General features: G+C 40.8%; 1 protein-coding gene across 1 annotated transcript in view; it reads right to left on the bottom strand.

Moving 5' to 3' along the window:
- The window catches only part of LOC141085906 (dynamin-2-like), a 261,566-nt gene that overhangs the window by 193,399 nt on the left and 51,814 nt on the right, over nucleotides 1–16,353 (bottom strand). Inside the window, exon 2 of the mRNA XM_073571530.1 lies at nucleotides 13,550–13,658. Within this exon, the coding sequence (XP_073427631.1) occupies nucleotides 13,550–13,658 (109 nt within the window). The remainder of the gene's footprint in view (nucleotides 1–13,549; nucleotides 13,659–16,353) is intronic.

Raw genomic sequence — 16,353 nt, forward strand, 5'->3', positions numbered from 1 at the left:
CAGCTGTGACAAAAGTGACTAGAGGATAAGGGAGATTGGATTGCTTTTAAAAAAGCAGTTTGCGGAGCAGTGGGTAAACAGCAATGCAGGAATGTCAGGAAGCCTTAGAAGGCAGCCCAACAACCAACACCACTGATACACCACTATATAGCCTCCCCTTGCACTGCACACACAGTGACTGGTGTGTTGTGCAGGCCAAATTGCTAGCAGCAGAAGCAGTTTTTTTGTCTTCTCAGCAGGACAAAAAAAAAAAATTGGGATTGCTTTTAAAAAAGCAGTTTGCGGAGCAGTGGGTAAACAGCAATGCAGGAATGTCAGGAAGCCTTAGAAGGCAGCCCAACAACCAACACCACTGATACACCACTATATAGCCTCCCCTTGCACTGCACACACAGTGACTGGTGTGTTGTGCAGGTCAAATCGCTAGCAGCAGAAGCAGTTTTTTTGTCTTCTTCCCTGCCTAACGCTCTCCCTACAGAATCAGCAGCAACCTCTCCCTATACTAAGATCGGCAGAAGTAAGATGGCGGTCGGCGTGCACGCCCTTTTATACCCCCTGTGACGCCCACCAAAGCAAGCCAATCACTTGCATGCCCTTCTGAAAGATGGTGGTGACCCGTGCCTATGTCATCACGTTGCCCACAGTGTCCGTGGATCCTGATTGGCTGAAAAAGAGCGCAAAACAAACTTTTGAAACGCGACTTTGGCGCGTAAGTCGCCGACCTCGTGGCCGACCTCATCCTAGGGTCGGGTTTCGTTTCATGAAACCCGACTTTGCCAAAAGTCGGCGACTTTTGAATTTTTTCGACCCGTTTCGCTCAACTCTAATGGATACTTTATATTAATGTCTCTTAGTCTTTTGGCATACTTGACTGACTCATTTCCGAGCCACTTTACCGGGAGATCTAACTCCTCACTACTAGAAAGGTCCAGTCCCTGAATGGCTTTCTGGAATGAGGCTCGCCATGATCTATAGTTTTTGGCTTTATCAGTGATAAACTCTAGTGCTTACCCATCTGGGCGAGTATAGACAACCAGGAACGTAACCCGACGTACGTTTCGTTCGTCAGGCTTCTTCGGGGGGCAGTGTGGACTGGCATGCCTACCGGCTATAAATAGTGTGACGCTGAGTTGTGAGTAATGAATTAGCCGTGGTATCATCATCACTTCCGGCCTTGCAATGGCGATGCGGCTCAAGGAAAAGTGTCCTGTGACATCAATGACCCGCATCGCCATTCTCCGGAAGCCTTCGGCAACGTGAGCTGCGAAAGCCGCCTGCGAATGCATAACCCCACGGCAACCATGATGGAAAAGGGAAAAAGTGTGGGCAAAAATCAATGATGTGTATAATAAAGGGAAAGAAGGAATGAATCAAAACAAAACAATAGTAATGTGGGAAAAAGAATAAGGGAAGGAAAAGGAAGAAAGAAAGAAGGGAAAAGATAATAAAAGAAAAGAAAAAAAGGGGGGAGAAAGAAAGAACAGAACATGACCCTCTATCTGACACTGGGATTGAATAACCTAATCTGAGTGCAGTGAGGGGAGTAATAAAGAAGGGAAGGGGAAGGAGAAAGGAGACAATTGGGAGGGGAGGAAAACGAGGACAATATCAGTCCCCAAAAAAGGGGGAAACTGACGCATTATGAATATCGTTCATAAACAAATATATAGATATTATTAAAAGCTGACAAAAATTGCATAACTATCGGTCATCAAATCACGCAGCTCCAGATTCTTCTGATTCAATGAGTCCTCTCACAGAAAATAATGTCCATGGTTCATTGTTCAGGATAATGATTCCCCACAATAACATCACATTCCTGAGCATGAAGAATCGACAAGGATTTGCCTAGAACCGTCAGTAATTACTGTGAATAAATATCCAAAAGAAATTAAAAATTAGAAACAGCATACCATAAAATTAAAAGAAAAGGAAAGGAGGATAGTGAAATGCCTAATACAAAAAGCTAGCAAATGACAACTTCTCGTTTAATCCATCAGGTGCCATGGTTCCTAGGGTGACAATCCAGTGGCACTCAAGCTGCGCCAGGGTGCATTTGAGATCACCGCCCCTAATACCGCAGCGTACTTGTTCATTACCTACAATTTTTAGAATTGCTGGATTACAATTATGGCGCAGCCTGAAATGCCGACGGATCGTCAAGAGGACAGTGGCATCCAAGGCCTCCCCAGCCGCCTTAATGTCACGGATATGTTCCCTGACACGAATGCGGAAACCCACGTAGCTGAGGCCACAGAGGCATGTCGCTAAATATACCACGTATAAGGTGCTACATGATATATAGTTGGCAATCCGAGAAGCTCCCACTCCCACGAGCAGTTGTAAATCATGTGGCTCGAATGATGTTTCTGCAGGCCAGACAATGAACCACATGGATAACAACCCCACCTCTGTACACCAGCACCAAAATAATCCGGAGGATTGGCCATATAATGACTCCCTATGCAGTCCTGAAATTAGCATATGGGCACAGAACAATCAGTAATAGATTGTTCAATGCACATAGGCTACCATTGCTATTGGCAGCATATATCCTGTCTACACAAGACGATATGCTGCCGAGAACAATAATTTTTGTTAGCAAGCTAAAAGATCATTTCACCTGATGAATGAGCACTTTGCTTGTTAGTTGAGTGATTGGCCTGTTTAAATCCAGATTTAGTTTGTCTAAAAATGTGATATTCTTTCTTATCTGACAAATCAATCAATAAACCTCTCTCTTGTCCTCCCTTTCAAATTCACACCTTCTTGTAGACAAATGGCTGAAGTTCCAATCTTCATAATGTTTATTATGCCAAACCTTAAAGCGACTGTCTGTCCGAGAAAGTTTCTTTTTAACTAATAAGGTTACAGATGATGAAAATAAAAAACTCAACTATATACTCACATTCCCCCAGTATAGTGCTGCCTCTCTATCTCTGCTCCAGTCTTTGCTGACAGGCTGGACACATCACTACTATAGTGCACATGACCACTGCAGCCAATCACTGTAGCTTTGCCAATATTGATGACACAAGCTGTTGAGCCCAGTATGCGCTGTGTTGCAGCCTGTCAATAATGAATGGAGTAGCTGTGGAGAAGCAGCATATATCGGGGGAAGATGAGTATTACTAAGTTTGCTATTTTCATCATGTGCAGCCCTATGAATAATAAAAAAATACATCTAAGGCTACTTTCACACTTGCGTTAGGAGGCGCAGCGCACGGCCGCCATGCAGCTCCGCCCCCTGCCGCGCCCCCTCCAGTCAGCTCCTCCTATAGGCGCATGATGCTACATGTGACCTTCATACCCTATTGTTAGCGTTGGGTACGCAGGCCGTGCGCTGGTATGCTTTTCCCGGCGCATGCGCCCTTTTGACGGTGCGCCGAGCGCACCAAAATGCAACACGGTGCGTTTGGCACACGTGGACGCACCGTTAAAAGGGTGCATGCACCGGCAAAAGCATACCAGTGCGCAGCCTGCGTACCTAATGCTGGTTGGTGCCAAAATGCGACCATCCAGGCTGAGAACCACTGGTGACTTAGTGGCCCTCAGTGACTGGTGGTAACGTCATCGAGGTTACATCCGGTCAGTGAGGCTCCATTCCCAGCCGGGCTGAACTGTGGTGACCTCGGTGAGATCCCCGCTAGTGCCGTGAGAAAAACTCTCATGGTGCTAGCGGGGATGTCACCTAGGTCATAGCAGTTCAGCCCGGCTGGGAATAGAAGCTCAGTGACCAGAGGTAACCTCTATGACGTCACCACTGGTCTCTGAGGCTGCGCTCAGTCACCAGTGGTTCTCAGCCTGGACATTCGCATCTTGGCTCTGTCCAGGATGACAACTGTTTATCCCCCCAGACAAGGATTACGGCGTGGGACAGAACGACAGACAGGTATGGTATATTGGTGTTTTTTTATTTTACTTTTATTATGGGAGAACGAGGGCTTCTGTGGAATTAGGCATTTAAATAAAAATGGAAAACTGTGTTTAGTCTTATTTCAAATAAAGGACTTGATTCTGGCTGTGTCTTTGTTTAACATACAACTATAGGATTAGTAACATAGTAACATAGTGAGTAAGGCCGAAAAAGAAATTAGTCCATCCAGTTCAGCCTATAAAATTCTGTCAGAATAAATCCCCAGATCTACGTCCTTCTAAAGAACCTAACAATAACTGTAAGATACAATATTGTTACGCTCCAGGAAGACATCCAGGCCTCTCTTGAACCCTTCGACTGAGTTCGCCATCACCACCTCCTCAGGCAGGGAATTCCAGATTCTCACTGCCCTAACAGTAAAGAATCCTCTTCTATGTTGGTGGAAAAACCTTTTCTCCTCCAGACGCAGAGAATGCACCCCCTTGTGACCGTCACCTTCCTTGGTATAAACAGATCCTCGGAGAGATATTTGTATTGTCCCTTATATACTTATACATGGTTATTAGATCGCCCCTCAGTCGTCTTTTTTCTAGACTAAATAATCCTAATTTTGCTAATCTCTCTGGGTATTGTCGTTCCCCCATCCCCTTTATTAATTTTGTTGCCCTCCTTTGTACCCGCTCTAGTTCCATTTTATCCTTCCTGAGCACCGGTGCCCAAAACTGTACACAGTACTCCATGTGCGGTCTAACCAGAGATTTGTACAGAGGCAGTATAATACTCTCATCATGTGTATCCAGACCTCTTTTAATGCACCCCATGATCCTGTTTGCCTTGGCAGCCACTGCCTAGCACTGGCTGCTCCAGGTAAGTTTATCATTAACTAGGATCCCCAAGTCCTTCTCCATGTCAGATTTACCCAGTGGTTTACCATTCAGTGTGCAATGGTGATATTGATTCCTTCTTCCTATGTGTATAACCTTACATTTATCATTGTTAAACTGCATCTGCCACCTTTCGGCCCAAGTTCCCAACTTATCCAGATCCATCTGTAGCAGAATACTATCTTCTCTTATATTGACTGCTTTACATAGTTTTGTATCATCTGCAAATATCAATATTTTACAGTGCAAACCTTCTACCAGATCGTTAATAAATATGCTGAAGAGAATAGGTCCCAACACCAACCCCTGCGGTACCCCACTGGTCACAGCGACCCAGTTAGAGAATATACCATTTATAACCACCCTCTGCTTTCTATCACTAAGCCATTTACTTACCCATTTACACACATTTTCCCCCAGACCCAGCATTCTCATTTTGTGTACCAACCTCTTGTGTGGCACGGTGTCTTATAGATGGCTCTCCATTACTAAGCTGTGGGCTTGATGTCACCTGACAATACAAAGGTGACATCAACCCCACAAATATGAACACCATTTGCCACTGCAACAGGGCAAGTGGGAAGATCAGGGCAAAGCGCGAGAATTGGCACATCTAATATATGTCTTTTCTGGGCAGCTGTGGGCTGCTATTTTTAGGTTGGGAGGGTCAATATCCATAGCCCCTTACCAACTTGAGAATACCAGTCCCCAGTTGTGAGCTTTAGCAAAGCTGGTTGTCAAAAATGGGGGGATCCCACGCCATTTTTTTTAAATTATTTATTTAAATAATTTAGAAAACAGCGTGGGGCCCCTCTATTCTTGATAACTAGCCTTGCTGAAGCCGACTGCTGAGGATTTCAGCCCCCAGCTGTGAGTTTTGCCTGGCTGGTTAGCAAAAATACAGGGGAACCCACAATGTTTTTTTTTAAATTATTTATTTACAGTGCAGGAGCGGCTAATGAATACTCCCATCCACAGCTCCTGCTTTCATTGTTATTAGCAGCAGCAGGTGTCAGATAATGGGAGCTGTAGTCCCATCAGCTAACACCAGTGACTCAAGGTAAACTGTATACCACCGATCACAGCTGAGCACTCACGCTGTTTTTTGACAGCATGTGAACCGCGGCTCTCTGACTGGCGTGGATGATTTCACCGCCGATCAGAAGCGGTGTTTGCCGTGCTGCCATGCACATGACAGCATAACAAACACCCGGTGTTCGGGCAGCCGAACCCGAACAGTAACACGGATTTCCCGGTGAAGTTCATGTTCGGTGTCCATGCCCGAACAGCAGATGTTCAGTACGGACGCTGAATTTTACTGTTTGGGTTCGCCCATCTCTAACTCTGAGTTTTCGTTCATTCCATAAATTTGCTACTGGATCCAGGTCAGGTGATTAGTGGGGCCATTCTAGCAACTTCTTTCCCTGAAACCAATTGCGAGTTTCCTTGGCTGTTTGCTAGGGATCATTGTCTTGCTGAAATGTCTCCCCCTCATTTCATCTTCATCATACAGGTTGATGGCAGCAGATTTTTATCAATACTGTCTCGGTAGATGTGTGTATTCGTTCTCCTTCAATCACATGAAGTTTGTAACTACTATATGCTGAAAAACAGCCCAACACCATGATGTTCCCACCTATAAACTCCTCTTGTTGGTATGGCGTTTTTGGGGTGATACACAGTGCCTTTTGGCCTCCAAACGTGCATTATGGCATCCAAAGAGTGCAATTCTGGCCTTATCTGACCAGACTATATTCTCCCAGAATTTCACAGGCTTGTCTTAATGTTGTTGTGCAAACTTGTGGCGCAAACTTTAAAAACGCTTGACATGCTTTTTGTTCAGCAATGGAGTCTTGCATGGTGAGCATGCATCGAGGCCATGGAGGTTAAGGGCATTAATTGTAGTTTTCTTTGAAACAATTATAGCCGCTGATTCCAGGTCTTTCTATAACTCACCACACGTGGTCCTTGGTTCTCAGACAACTCTTTGGATAATTTTTTTCACTCCTCTGTCTGAAATCTTGCAGGGAGTACCTAGTCGGGGATGGTTTATGGTCAAATAATGTTCTTTCCACTTCTGGATTATCACCCTAACAGCACTCACTAAAAACTTCAGAAGTTTAGAAATTCTTCTGTAAACAATGCCATCAGTATGTTTTGCAACAATGAGGCTGCAGAGGTCTTGAGACAGCTCATTGGTTTTATCCATCATGAAATGCTCCTTGTGTGTCACCTTTGCAATAAGACACTTTTTATAGGCCATCAGTTGAACCAGCTGATATTATTTTTCACTAAGTGGCACTATTTCTTTCTAATTACTGATAGAGTTCAGTTGGTGTCATGACTTTCCATGACTTTTTGCACCTCTTTTTCTTCATGTGTCCAATATTTTTCCCTGGGTCATTTCTCATTATTGCACATAGCTTAATTTATAGACTTCTATGGTTTGATTTCTTTGCCTGTGTGGATTGGATGGGTTGTTGCCAACATATTGTGAGATTTTCATGTCAATAACACCCTTAAAAATATTTACATAGAAAATTGGTGAGGTGTTCAATACTTATTTCACCCGCTGTATATATAACAGTCTCCATGTTTCATATGTGATGTATATACAGCAGTGCAGTGTATTCTATGTGATGTATATTCAGCCATCTTGGTGTATGCTATGTGATGTATTAATAGCAATCTTTGTGCATTCTATGTGATGTGTATGCAGCAGTCTTGGTGCATCATATGTGATTTATTCACAGCAGTCACAGTGTATGGAATGTGACGTATATACAGCAACCTTGATGTATCCACAGAAAAATGCAGTAAGAATTGATCAAAATGTCATATCTATCCCAAAATGGTATCAATAAAACCATCGGCTTACCTCAGAAAAAAAAAAGCCCTCACTCAGCTCCATGACTTGAAGAATGAAAAAGTTACAGGTCTCGTAAAATGGCAACACAATCAAAAATTTTCTACTAATTCTTCATTTTTTCACCACTAAAATACTAAACAAATTGGACATGTTTGGTATTGACATGGTTATGAGGAGAATCATGCATCGTGGTCATTTTTACCATGCAATGTATGCCGTAAAAAGCAAATCCTCCAAAACAACATTAGCATTGCATTTTTTTTGCAGTTTCACCACACCTGTAATTTTTTTCCAATACAATATGTGGTAAAATGAATGGTGTCATTCAAAAGTACAATTTGTCCCACAAAAAAACAAGTCTTCGTACGGCTATGTGGACATAAAAATAAAAAAGGTTATGACTGTTGGAAGAAGGGAAGGAAAAGACCAAAACAGAAATACGTGAATTGGCCATGTCAGGAACTTGTTAATTCGCATTTCCTTTTCTTCTAATTCACACCATTTTGACAAACGAACTGCAAGAAGTGTCCAAAACAAAGTATAACAAAGTCTAAAACTTGATGTGACATTATTGTTGTGCGCTGAAATATGTAGCAACTTTTGCTGAGTTCGAGGCACAAATACAGTATATTTGGAAATCTGTCCCTTTTTCGTTTTTTTGATATTTGAACTGAAAATTATATTCAATAAGAGTAAACATTACTGTTTTCCAAAAGCGCAGCCAAAAAGTATGTCCAAATGTTACTGATTGTTATCATGTGCCACACGAAGGTGAATGGGTAAGTCAAATATTCTTTACTGTTCAATTCACTTTGTCTGTTCCGCACAGTTCTTGTAGATCTGAGTTACTTACACAGAACATCTAATTGAGAATAATACAGTGCTCATGGTCAAAAGTCAAAAAAAAGAAAGAAGCAATTTACATTTAGTGCATATTGAATGGATTTGAAGCTACAAAAGCCGCATGCAACGTTTACTACAGAGTACATTCTCCTGACCCTAAGAATGATCAGCATGGTGGCAATGAAGAAAAAGCCAGATGTTTAATTTATAACATATTTTTTCCGTAAAGAGGTTAAAAGGTTAATTCATAAAACTAACCGAGTGGGTTATAGGTAAGGGAAAATAAGTATGATGCCTTCTATCGTAAAGGGTAAGGTTCGGCTGACTGTGAGAATAGAGAAAGTCTTTGAAGTTTTCTTTGAATTTCTTTGCTGCTCTTATGGAAAAAGTCAGGTTAACCTGCTATTCCTCACTTTCATTGCAGAAGTCTTGGCTTTGTTGCAACCTTGGCCCAACCAGGGGTCTGACACATACCGTAATTGAAACAACAGATAGAACAGGCCACTATGATGAACATAAAATTGTCTATCAATCATATATCGGTATCAGAGGTGCACTGCAGCAAATCTTCATAATAATTGTGATTTTTAGCCCAAAAAAAATCTGTAGAAAAAAATCTCATGTTTTGTTAAAATCACATTTTTTGCTACTTATACTTACATTTGTTTCCTATGAGTAATACCAGTCATATGATTTTACAAAGATTAAAAACCAGTAATCTGAATAGTACATTTTACCAGAAAGGTTAGAACAAGCTGGTGACTAAATGTGAATCAGAAACCATCAATCGTCAGACCTCCAGAACCTCCGGGCTTTACAACATGTCTTATCAGTGTGTCATGCCACATCATGCATATATGATAAAGCAATGTACCCTTAAAGGAAGTCTGTCAGGATAAAATGACTGTCCAAACCAAGCACATGTGCCCTGTGCCCCCTTGGAATGTTCAAACAGTTCAGTGCTCCTTCCTACCTACTTTCTTTCCATCTATCACCGCTCTCCTTTGGCTCATGTAAAGTCAGAGCTGTCAGTCAAGAAAGGGAGGCACAAATAGGTGGTCACTACAAAGGTGCCAACAGACCAGAGCTGTCAATCAAGAAAGGGAGGCACAGATAAGTGGTCACTACAAAGGTGCCAACAGATTTACTTTAAAGAAGTAGTGTCCCTAGCACGTTTTATTATGGCAGATGGAAGTTACAGGAGTGGGTATCCTTTTGATTAGTACCCACTTCTATTATCCAGAGAAGAAAACCACTGCGAAGAGCCGCTGTCATTATGGAGAACTCAGCTCAACTATATATTTCATGGTTGCCCATTCATCTGAATGCGGCAGCCTGCAACACCACATTTCTTCTTTACTGGCAACTGCAGTACAGATGTGTAACCATCTGCAGAAACATATAGGCTTACTCATGAAGGTTCCAGCTGGTCGCTTACATGGGCTCTTTAGGATAAATGTTAAATAAGTAAAAATAGATAACTTTAACAACATTTTATTCTACAGGCTCAAACCTGAAAATAAGATGTCTAAGAAAAGTGTATCAACATTTATTTCTAAATATTACAGAGGTTGTCTGAGATTTCTTTCTTATTTACTATAGATCTAAAAAGTAACAGGCAGGTAGTTGCTAACTACCTGCCTGTCCTACCCAGCGCCGACTCAGAGCGATCACCAACTGCTCCTGCCGGCAATTCAGCTGCTTCATTTCAACAGAGCAGCTCTTCCTCTTCTGGGCTACTCTGACATAACTTTCAACATCATGCTGAATGACAGCTGGCTCTCTGCAGTTAGGCAGTGGGGAGCCAGATGTCAATCAGCATGACGTCGGCAGTCATGCCCTATAAAATACAGCACAGTTGAAGAGAAGCTACTGCTTTGTTGACGTGACATCAGCGGTAGCTGCTGAATCATTGGTAGGAGTGGCCTATGACCGCTCTGTGGCAGAGATCGGCACACGGCACAACATGCAGGTAGTTAGAAACACATTGTTGTTAGACACATCACAAAAAAATATAAAAATCCCGGATATCCCGTTTAATATTATACATTGCAGGGAACCTTCAAAGGGATACTGTTCCAGTATCACTATGCCCCAGTGGACAAAGCAAGGTCCAAAAAAGCAAGGTTGGGCAAGTTTGATGTGGAAGAACTTGACCATCCGACACAGTAGCCTGACCTTAACTCTTTTGAACACCATTACGATGTACCAGAACGAAGATTGTGACCCTGATCCTCTCATCCAATATCAGTTTCTGACCACACAAATGCTCTTCTGGAAGAATAGGCAGCTAAGAATTCCCACTGACAAACTTTTTTCTTGTAGAAAACTTTCCCAGAAGAGTAGAAACTATTTTAGCTACAAAGGGTGAACCAATTCCTTATTAATTTAATGAATATTTAATTAATTAATTAATTAATTAAATACTTTGGATTTAGAATTGTGTGACATACAAGCTCCTGTAGATGTCATTTCTAGGTGTCCCAATACTTTGGTCCATACAGTGTATAGCTAAGGAAATATTCGTGATGTAAACCTCTTCCACGAGGCTCAACTGGTATGTGCAGAGAGATTTGGCTACATAGGATAATTTTAATTTCGTTAACATTGCATCTATAAGAAAATGAGATGAGTGAATTGCAGATAAGTGGAATCCACCAGCAATGGTGCACAGATTCAAGGGAACATGTGGTTATATATTAGAAAAAAAATCAAAGACCATGGGGGGTATATGGGGACCAAGAGACTAGAAATAAGCAAACAAAGATGTGAACCATGTAAGCTATCCATTTATAGCTGCCTATATGAATTTCTCTATGTCCCATGTACCGTGGACTACAGCCAAAATAAACACGGGTGCACCTCAGAGAAATCCAGTCTGGAAAGGTTGGACACAAAGCTGCAGTTATTGCTGTGAGCCAGGCTTGTATTTGGATACTCTGTAGATACATAAAGCCAGCGCTGAGCTTGCTGGTAAATGGATATCCTGTTCTAAGGCTGAAGAGGACGGTGCTTGGGATTTGCTTCTGGCACTCCGACACAAATATTGTTTGGAAAAAGGAAAGCAATAATACAGATTTTAGTGCAACTTGGGAGGCAAAATACTTCAGGGTCAGGTTTGAGACAAGTCCTGAAGTGCAGGCAGAAGTAAAGGCACTAAAATAGTTTAGACAACCTCGTAGGAAAAGTGTTAACTAAAACATTAGAAAAAAAAGAAGAGGAAGAGCATTCTCCCGACATTCACCTTGTCCATGTTGACTTTTGTTTCCAGATGCACTTTTTATTGTACGCAAAGCAGCCAAGCTGGATGGGTCTTGCATAATAAAGCAACAAAACTGTAAAATTTCTCAGGAAAATATAAACACAATAAGACATCTACATTGATACTCTATAAGATACCTTCCATTTATGTGATCACCAAAACCAGATTCATATAAAATATCTGAAGGTTTGATGGTTCCATCAATTCAGGTGACATTTTGTCATTGTGCACAGTGATTTCAAGCTTGAATAAAAGTCAGCCCATGAAGATCCAGGATGCATGTGACCTATGAAGCTTAAGCAGCTCCATCAATTCAGGTTGTATTTGTCATTGTGTGCAGTGATTTCAAGCTTGAATAAAAGTCAGCCCATGAAGAACTAGTATGAGTGTGACCTATGAAGCTTAAGCAACTCCATCGATTCAGGTTGTATTTGTCATTGTGTGCAGTGGTTTCAGGCTTGAATAGAATTCTACCTATGAAGAACCAGTGTGATCCTTGGAGCTGTAATTGCTCCATCAATCTTGTCATTGAGTTCAGTGGTCTCAGTCTTGAATGGAAATCAGCCCGTGAAGATCCAGTGTGAATGTGACCAATGAAGCTTTGATGGCTCCCTCAATATAGGTTGCATTTGTCATTGTGCATAGTGGTTTCAGGTTTGAATAGAATTCAACTTATGTAGACCCAGTGTGATTTTTTGAGCTTTAATGGCTTTATCAATTCTGGTGATATTTTGTCATTGCGCACAGTGGTCTCAGGCTTGAATTGAATTCAGTCCATGAAGATCCAGGTGAACGTTTTATGAGTGGTTGCCATTTCCTGACTCAATTTAGAACCCAATAGGTAATGCAGCATTGAGACTTCGCATTTTGTGAGTTTTTGAGGTCTACCACATAGCTGTTAAGTGCTATTGTTTCTAGACTTTTCTAAGAAAACTACACTTAGGACGACTTGGTAGAAGAGTAATTTGCTTAAAAAAATGTGACGCTATCACTGTGCCATATTATAGGTAATTAAACCTTACAGGGAGACCCATGATACAGCTAATGTTTGCATTTGGAGATTTCTGGGTTGATTGATTTTACTTTTCACCTGTAATTGAAGCAGGCAAACCCAGGAGTGTCAACAGACTTTTGGTCATATGGTCTTAAACCAATGGGAAATTTTCTAATAAAAAATGTATCCATGTAAGTATTTCTCATATTCTCTGACACACTAAAATATAGTTCAATAAGGTAAATTACAGGTAAAGATGGGTGGATCGATTCATGGGACTTCGATCCAGCGGCCAGGTCAGTAGTCTCTGGTCGCTGGACAGGAGGCTTGCAAATCTATTACCTTTTGGGATCCCCAATGCAGCTTTACTTTGCCAGGGCTGGAGCGACATCATCACTGCAATGTGATGCACAGATGACACTGTGAATGCCCTAGCTAATCAAAAGCCACGCTGGGGATCCCTAAAGGTAGGTGATTAATGATCCTCTTGTCACAAGGCCAGAGACTCCTGACCTGGACCAGAATCAGTCAGCTCATCTCTAGTTACAGGAGACAATTTTACCAGGATAAAAGCATAAGTGAATAAAATACTAATCTTTAAAAAGTATTACAAAAATATTATATCTTAAAGGTCATATGTTCGTCAATAAACAGAAGGCCCACACTTTCTAGGCGCCAGAGCAGAGAATCACTGGATTTCTTGAGGAAATGTACTGTTGAACACAAATGATTAATGTTTTGTTCATTCTTACTGTAGATAGAATTTGGGATGGCAGAAGGTAACACAAAAATAATTTCACATAAATATTAGGTTATTTACCAGCCTATCTTGATAGACACCAGCACGGAGCAGAGATGCTTTCCAGCTATCCATTTCTTCCTGGGAGTCACAGGCAAGTTCTAGGCATCTGTAATCTTTGTAAACATTCCTACAAGCCATAAAATTCAGATAATCAATTAAAAATTAGACAGTGCAATGGGACAATTATGGGTTTTATACTGCTGATATATATTTTAATATGTAGAATACCAAAGAGAAAGGCAGAGTGAAGTCTGAACCCAAGGAAGGACAAGAAGTGGTTGTAAAATTAAAGTGAATACGAAAAACTATTATTTTTTCCATCCTGTAACAGTTTTAAGGATTATGGTATATTAATCCTATTATTCATATGCAGAAAAAAATATTTCTATAAGAAATAGCTCCTGACAGTAAAATCTACAGCTGAACGAGTGAGATCTTTAATACCGTCTTCCTTGATACAGACAGTGGCATTTTCTGTAAAGAATTTAGTTATACCAGTGCCATACTAAACAAGATCCTCCCCCCAAGAATGAAATCCATGTCCTAGCAAACTTAAAAAAAAATATTTATATACAGTGTGTCCGTAAAGTCATGGTGCATGTTTGACCAGTCACTGAAAAGCAACAAAATACGATAAAAATGTGAAATCTGCTCCAAATAAAAGAAAAACTCTCCCAGTTTCATACCTATTCAGTGCAGTTTCATGTGGGCTCCATTTTTTTTCCTACACACATCCAAACGATAGTGAAGTTCCTGCCACACACGGGTAAGGACGTCTGGTGTGACAGACTGAATAACGTCTGTGATTCTCTGTTTTAAGTGATTAATGTCGTTGATACGTTCAATGTACACATGTTGCTTCACATAACCCCAAATGTAAAAGTCTAAGGGCGTCAGATCTGGGGATCGTGGTATACTTGTATACTTTCCTGTGACTGGTCAAAAGTGCACCATGATTTTACGGACACACTGTATATGGTTTATATTTTTTTCCAGACTATTTCCATGCATGGAAGATTAGTTGCAACTAGAGTTGGGAGGATCAATTCGCGGGACTCCAGTCTGTTGGCCAGATCAATAGTCTCTTACCTTCCGTGATTACCAGCATGGCGTTTAATTAGCCGGAATGGTGAGACATCATCATTGCGGTATGACACACAGATGACATCTCGCCAGCCTGGATAATCAAAAGTCACGCTGGGGAACTCCGAAGGTAAGAGATTCTCAAGCATCCCTTCAAGTGGCCAGACACTATTGACCAGGTTGATGGACAGGAGTTCCATCTCAACTCTAGTTGCAACAATTTCTGGAACTGTAGATCTGAAATAGATTGCTATAAATTCATGCACATGTTGAGGACTCAATCCTATTCAGATATTTCAACGCTACTTCCGAGTGTTGCTACCTTGTGCATTTATATGTATAGAAGGCATATGACTTATCTTCTTACAGGCTAAATAATTAATGCAGAGCTGTATGAAGTTTTCTGAAGTCATTCAATAATGCTAAAACATGCCATCTGGAAAAAACATTGTGGACCATACACAATTTTTGGGCAGCTCACTTCTGTTTTGTTTTGTCCCTTAGGAATTCACAAATTTGCACATCAAACAATATAAAAAGTAATAAATTATGTATCTGTTTAAGAAAAAGCAAGTAATTAAGTACTAAAATCTCATTTTGGGTAGTAAACTTGTTTTAAAAAACAACATCTAATCTAATATAAATTTAACTTATTATGGTCATTTAAGGAGGAAATAAGGAGGTGGAAGTGACAATTATATGAAGCAATCAAGGGTCAACGTGAAGTCAGTTCTTCAATCAAAAGGATTTCACAAAGAACCCAAGGTTAAAACTTGTGATTACAGGAAGTGAGGGTTTTGCCTCCAGCTAAACCAAGAATGCTGGTTTAACTATGTCAGGTTGACAACGATTATGATTATCTTGATGATAATGATGATTATGATGATGCAGTTTTTCATGAAGGCCACACAAGGTTACATCTGGTAATGTTGTAGTAGGTATAACGATCTATAATAAAATAAGTGAAGCACATAGATCATGTTTGTATGTTTTTTTAAGCATCCATCTTGTATTTATAAAACTAAAAGAAATGTTTCTTCCCTGCATCTATAGATGCTTACCATAACTGAAGTTGGCATAGACAAAACTTGAAAAAATGCTGATCAACTTTCCATACTATAAATCTTTATAATGGTTTTATACTTTTTTTAACTTTAGTAGAATCTCATTTTTGATATAGAAAGTTTTGGTTTCCCTTTGTTGTAATACATTATACACTGAATACACACTGGATTTTTAAAGTAACCTGGCAAACTCCTTTGACATCATCATCCAAAACATTAAAGGTCGATTCAGACAGCTATGTTTGAATATTCAGCAGCTTTGTATTCAGTTAGTTACCACATGTATTTCTGGGTTTGGCCTCATCATCCATTTCTTTAAGCTGGTTAATCACCTCTACAGAAAGCTCCTGCATGTTAATCACCTATCTGTGTTTACTCCCTTGCTCAGACCTGCAGACACCATTTGTTTGCTGTAAGCATAACAAACTCTTCTCTGCTATACTGGTGCTTTTCACACTAAAACACTGCTAAAAGTGTGTGTGATAATCTCAAACTACTATTCAGTTGCCTGTTCACCATTGCTGACCTGCAAGTTAATCATTTGTTCGCTGTAAGCATAACAGAACTATACTGGTGCTTTCTACACTAAAACACTGCTACAAATGTGTGTGTTAGTCCCTACAAGCTACTATTCAGTTGCCTGTTCACCATTGCTGACCTGCAGTTAATCATTTG

Source organism: Dendrobates tinctorius, unplaced genomic scaffold (genome assembly GCF_039654945.1).
Source record: "Dendrobates tinctorius isolate UK_male_01 unplaced genomic scaffold, ASM3965494v1 ptg000029l, whole genome shotgun sequence".
NCBI lineage: Eukaryota > Metazoa > Chordata > Amphibia > Anura > Dendrobatidae > Dendrobates > Dendrobates tinctorius.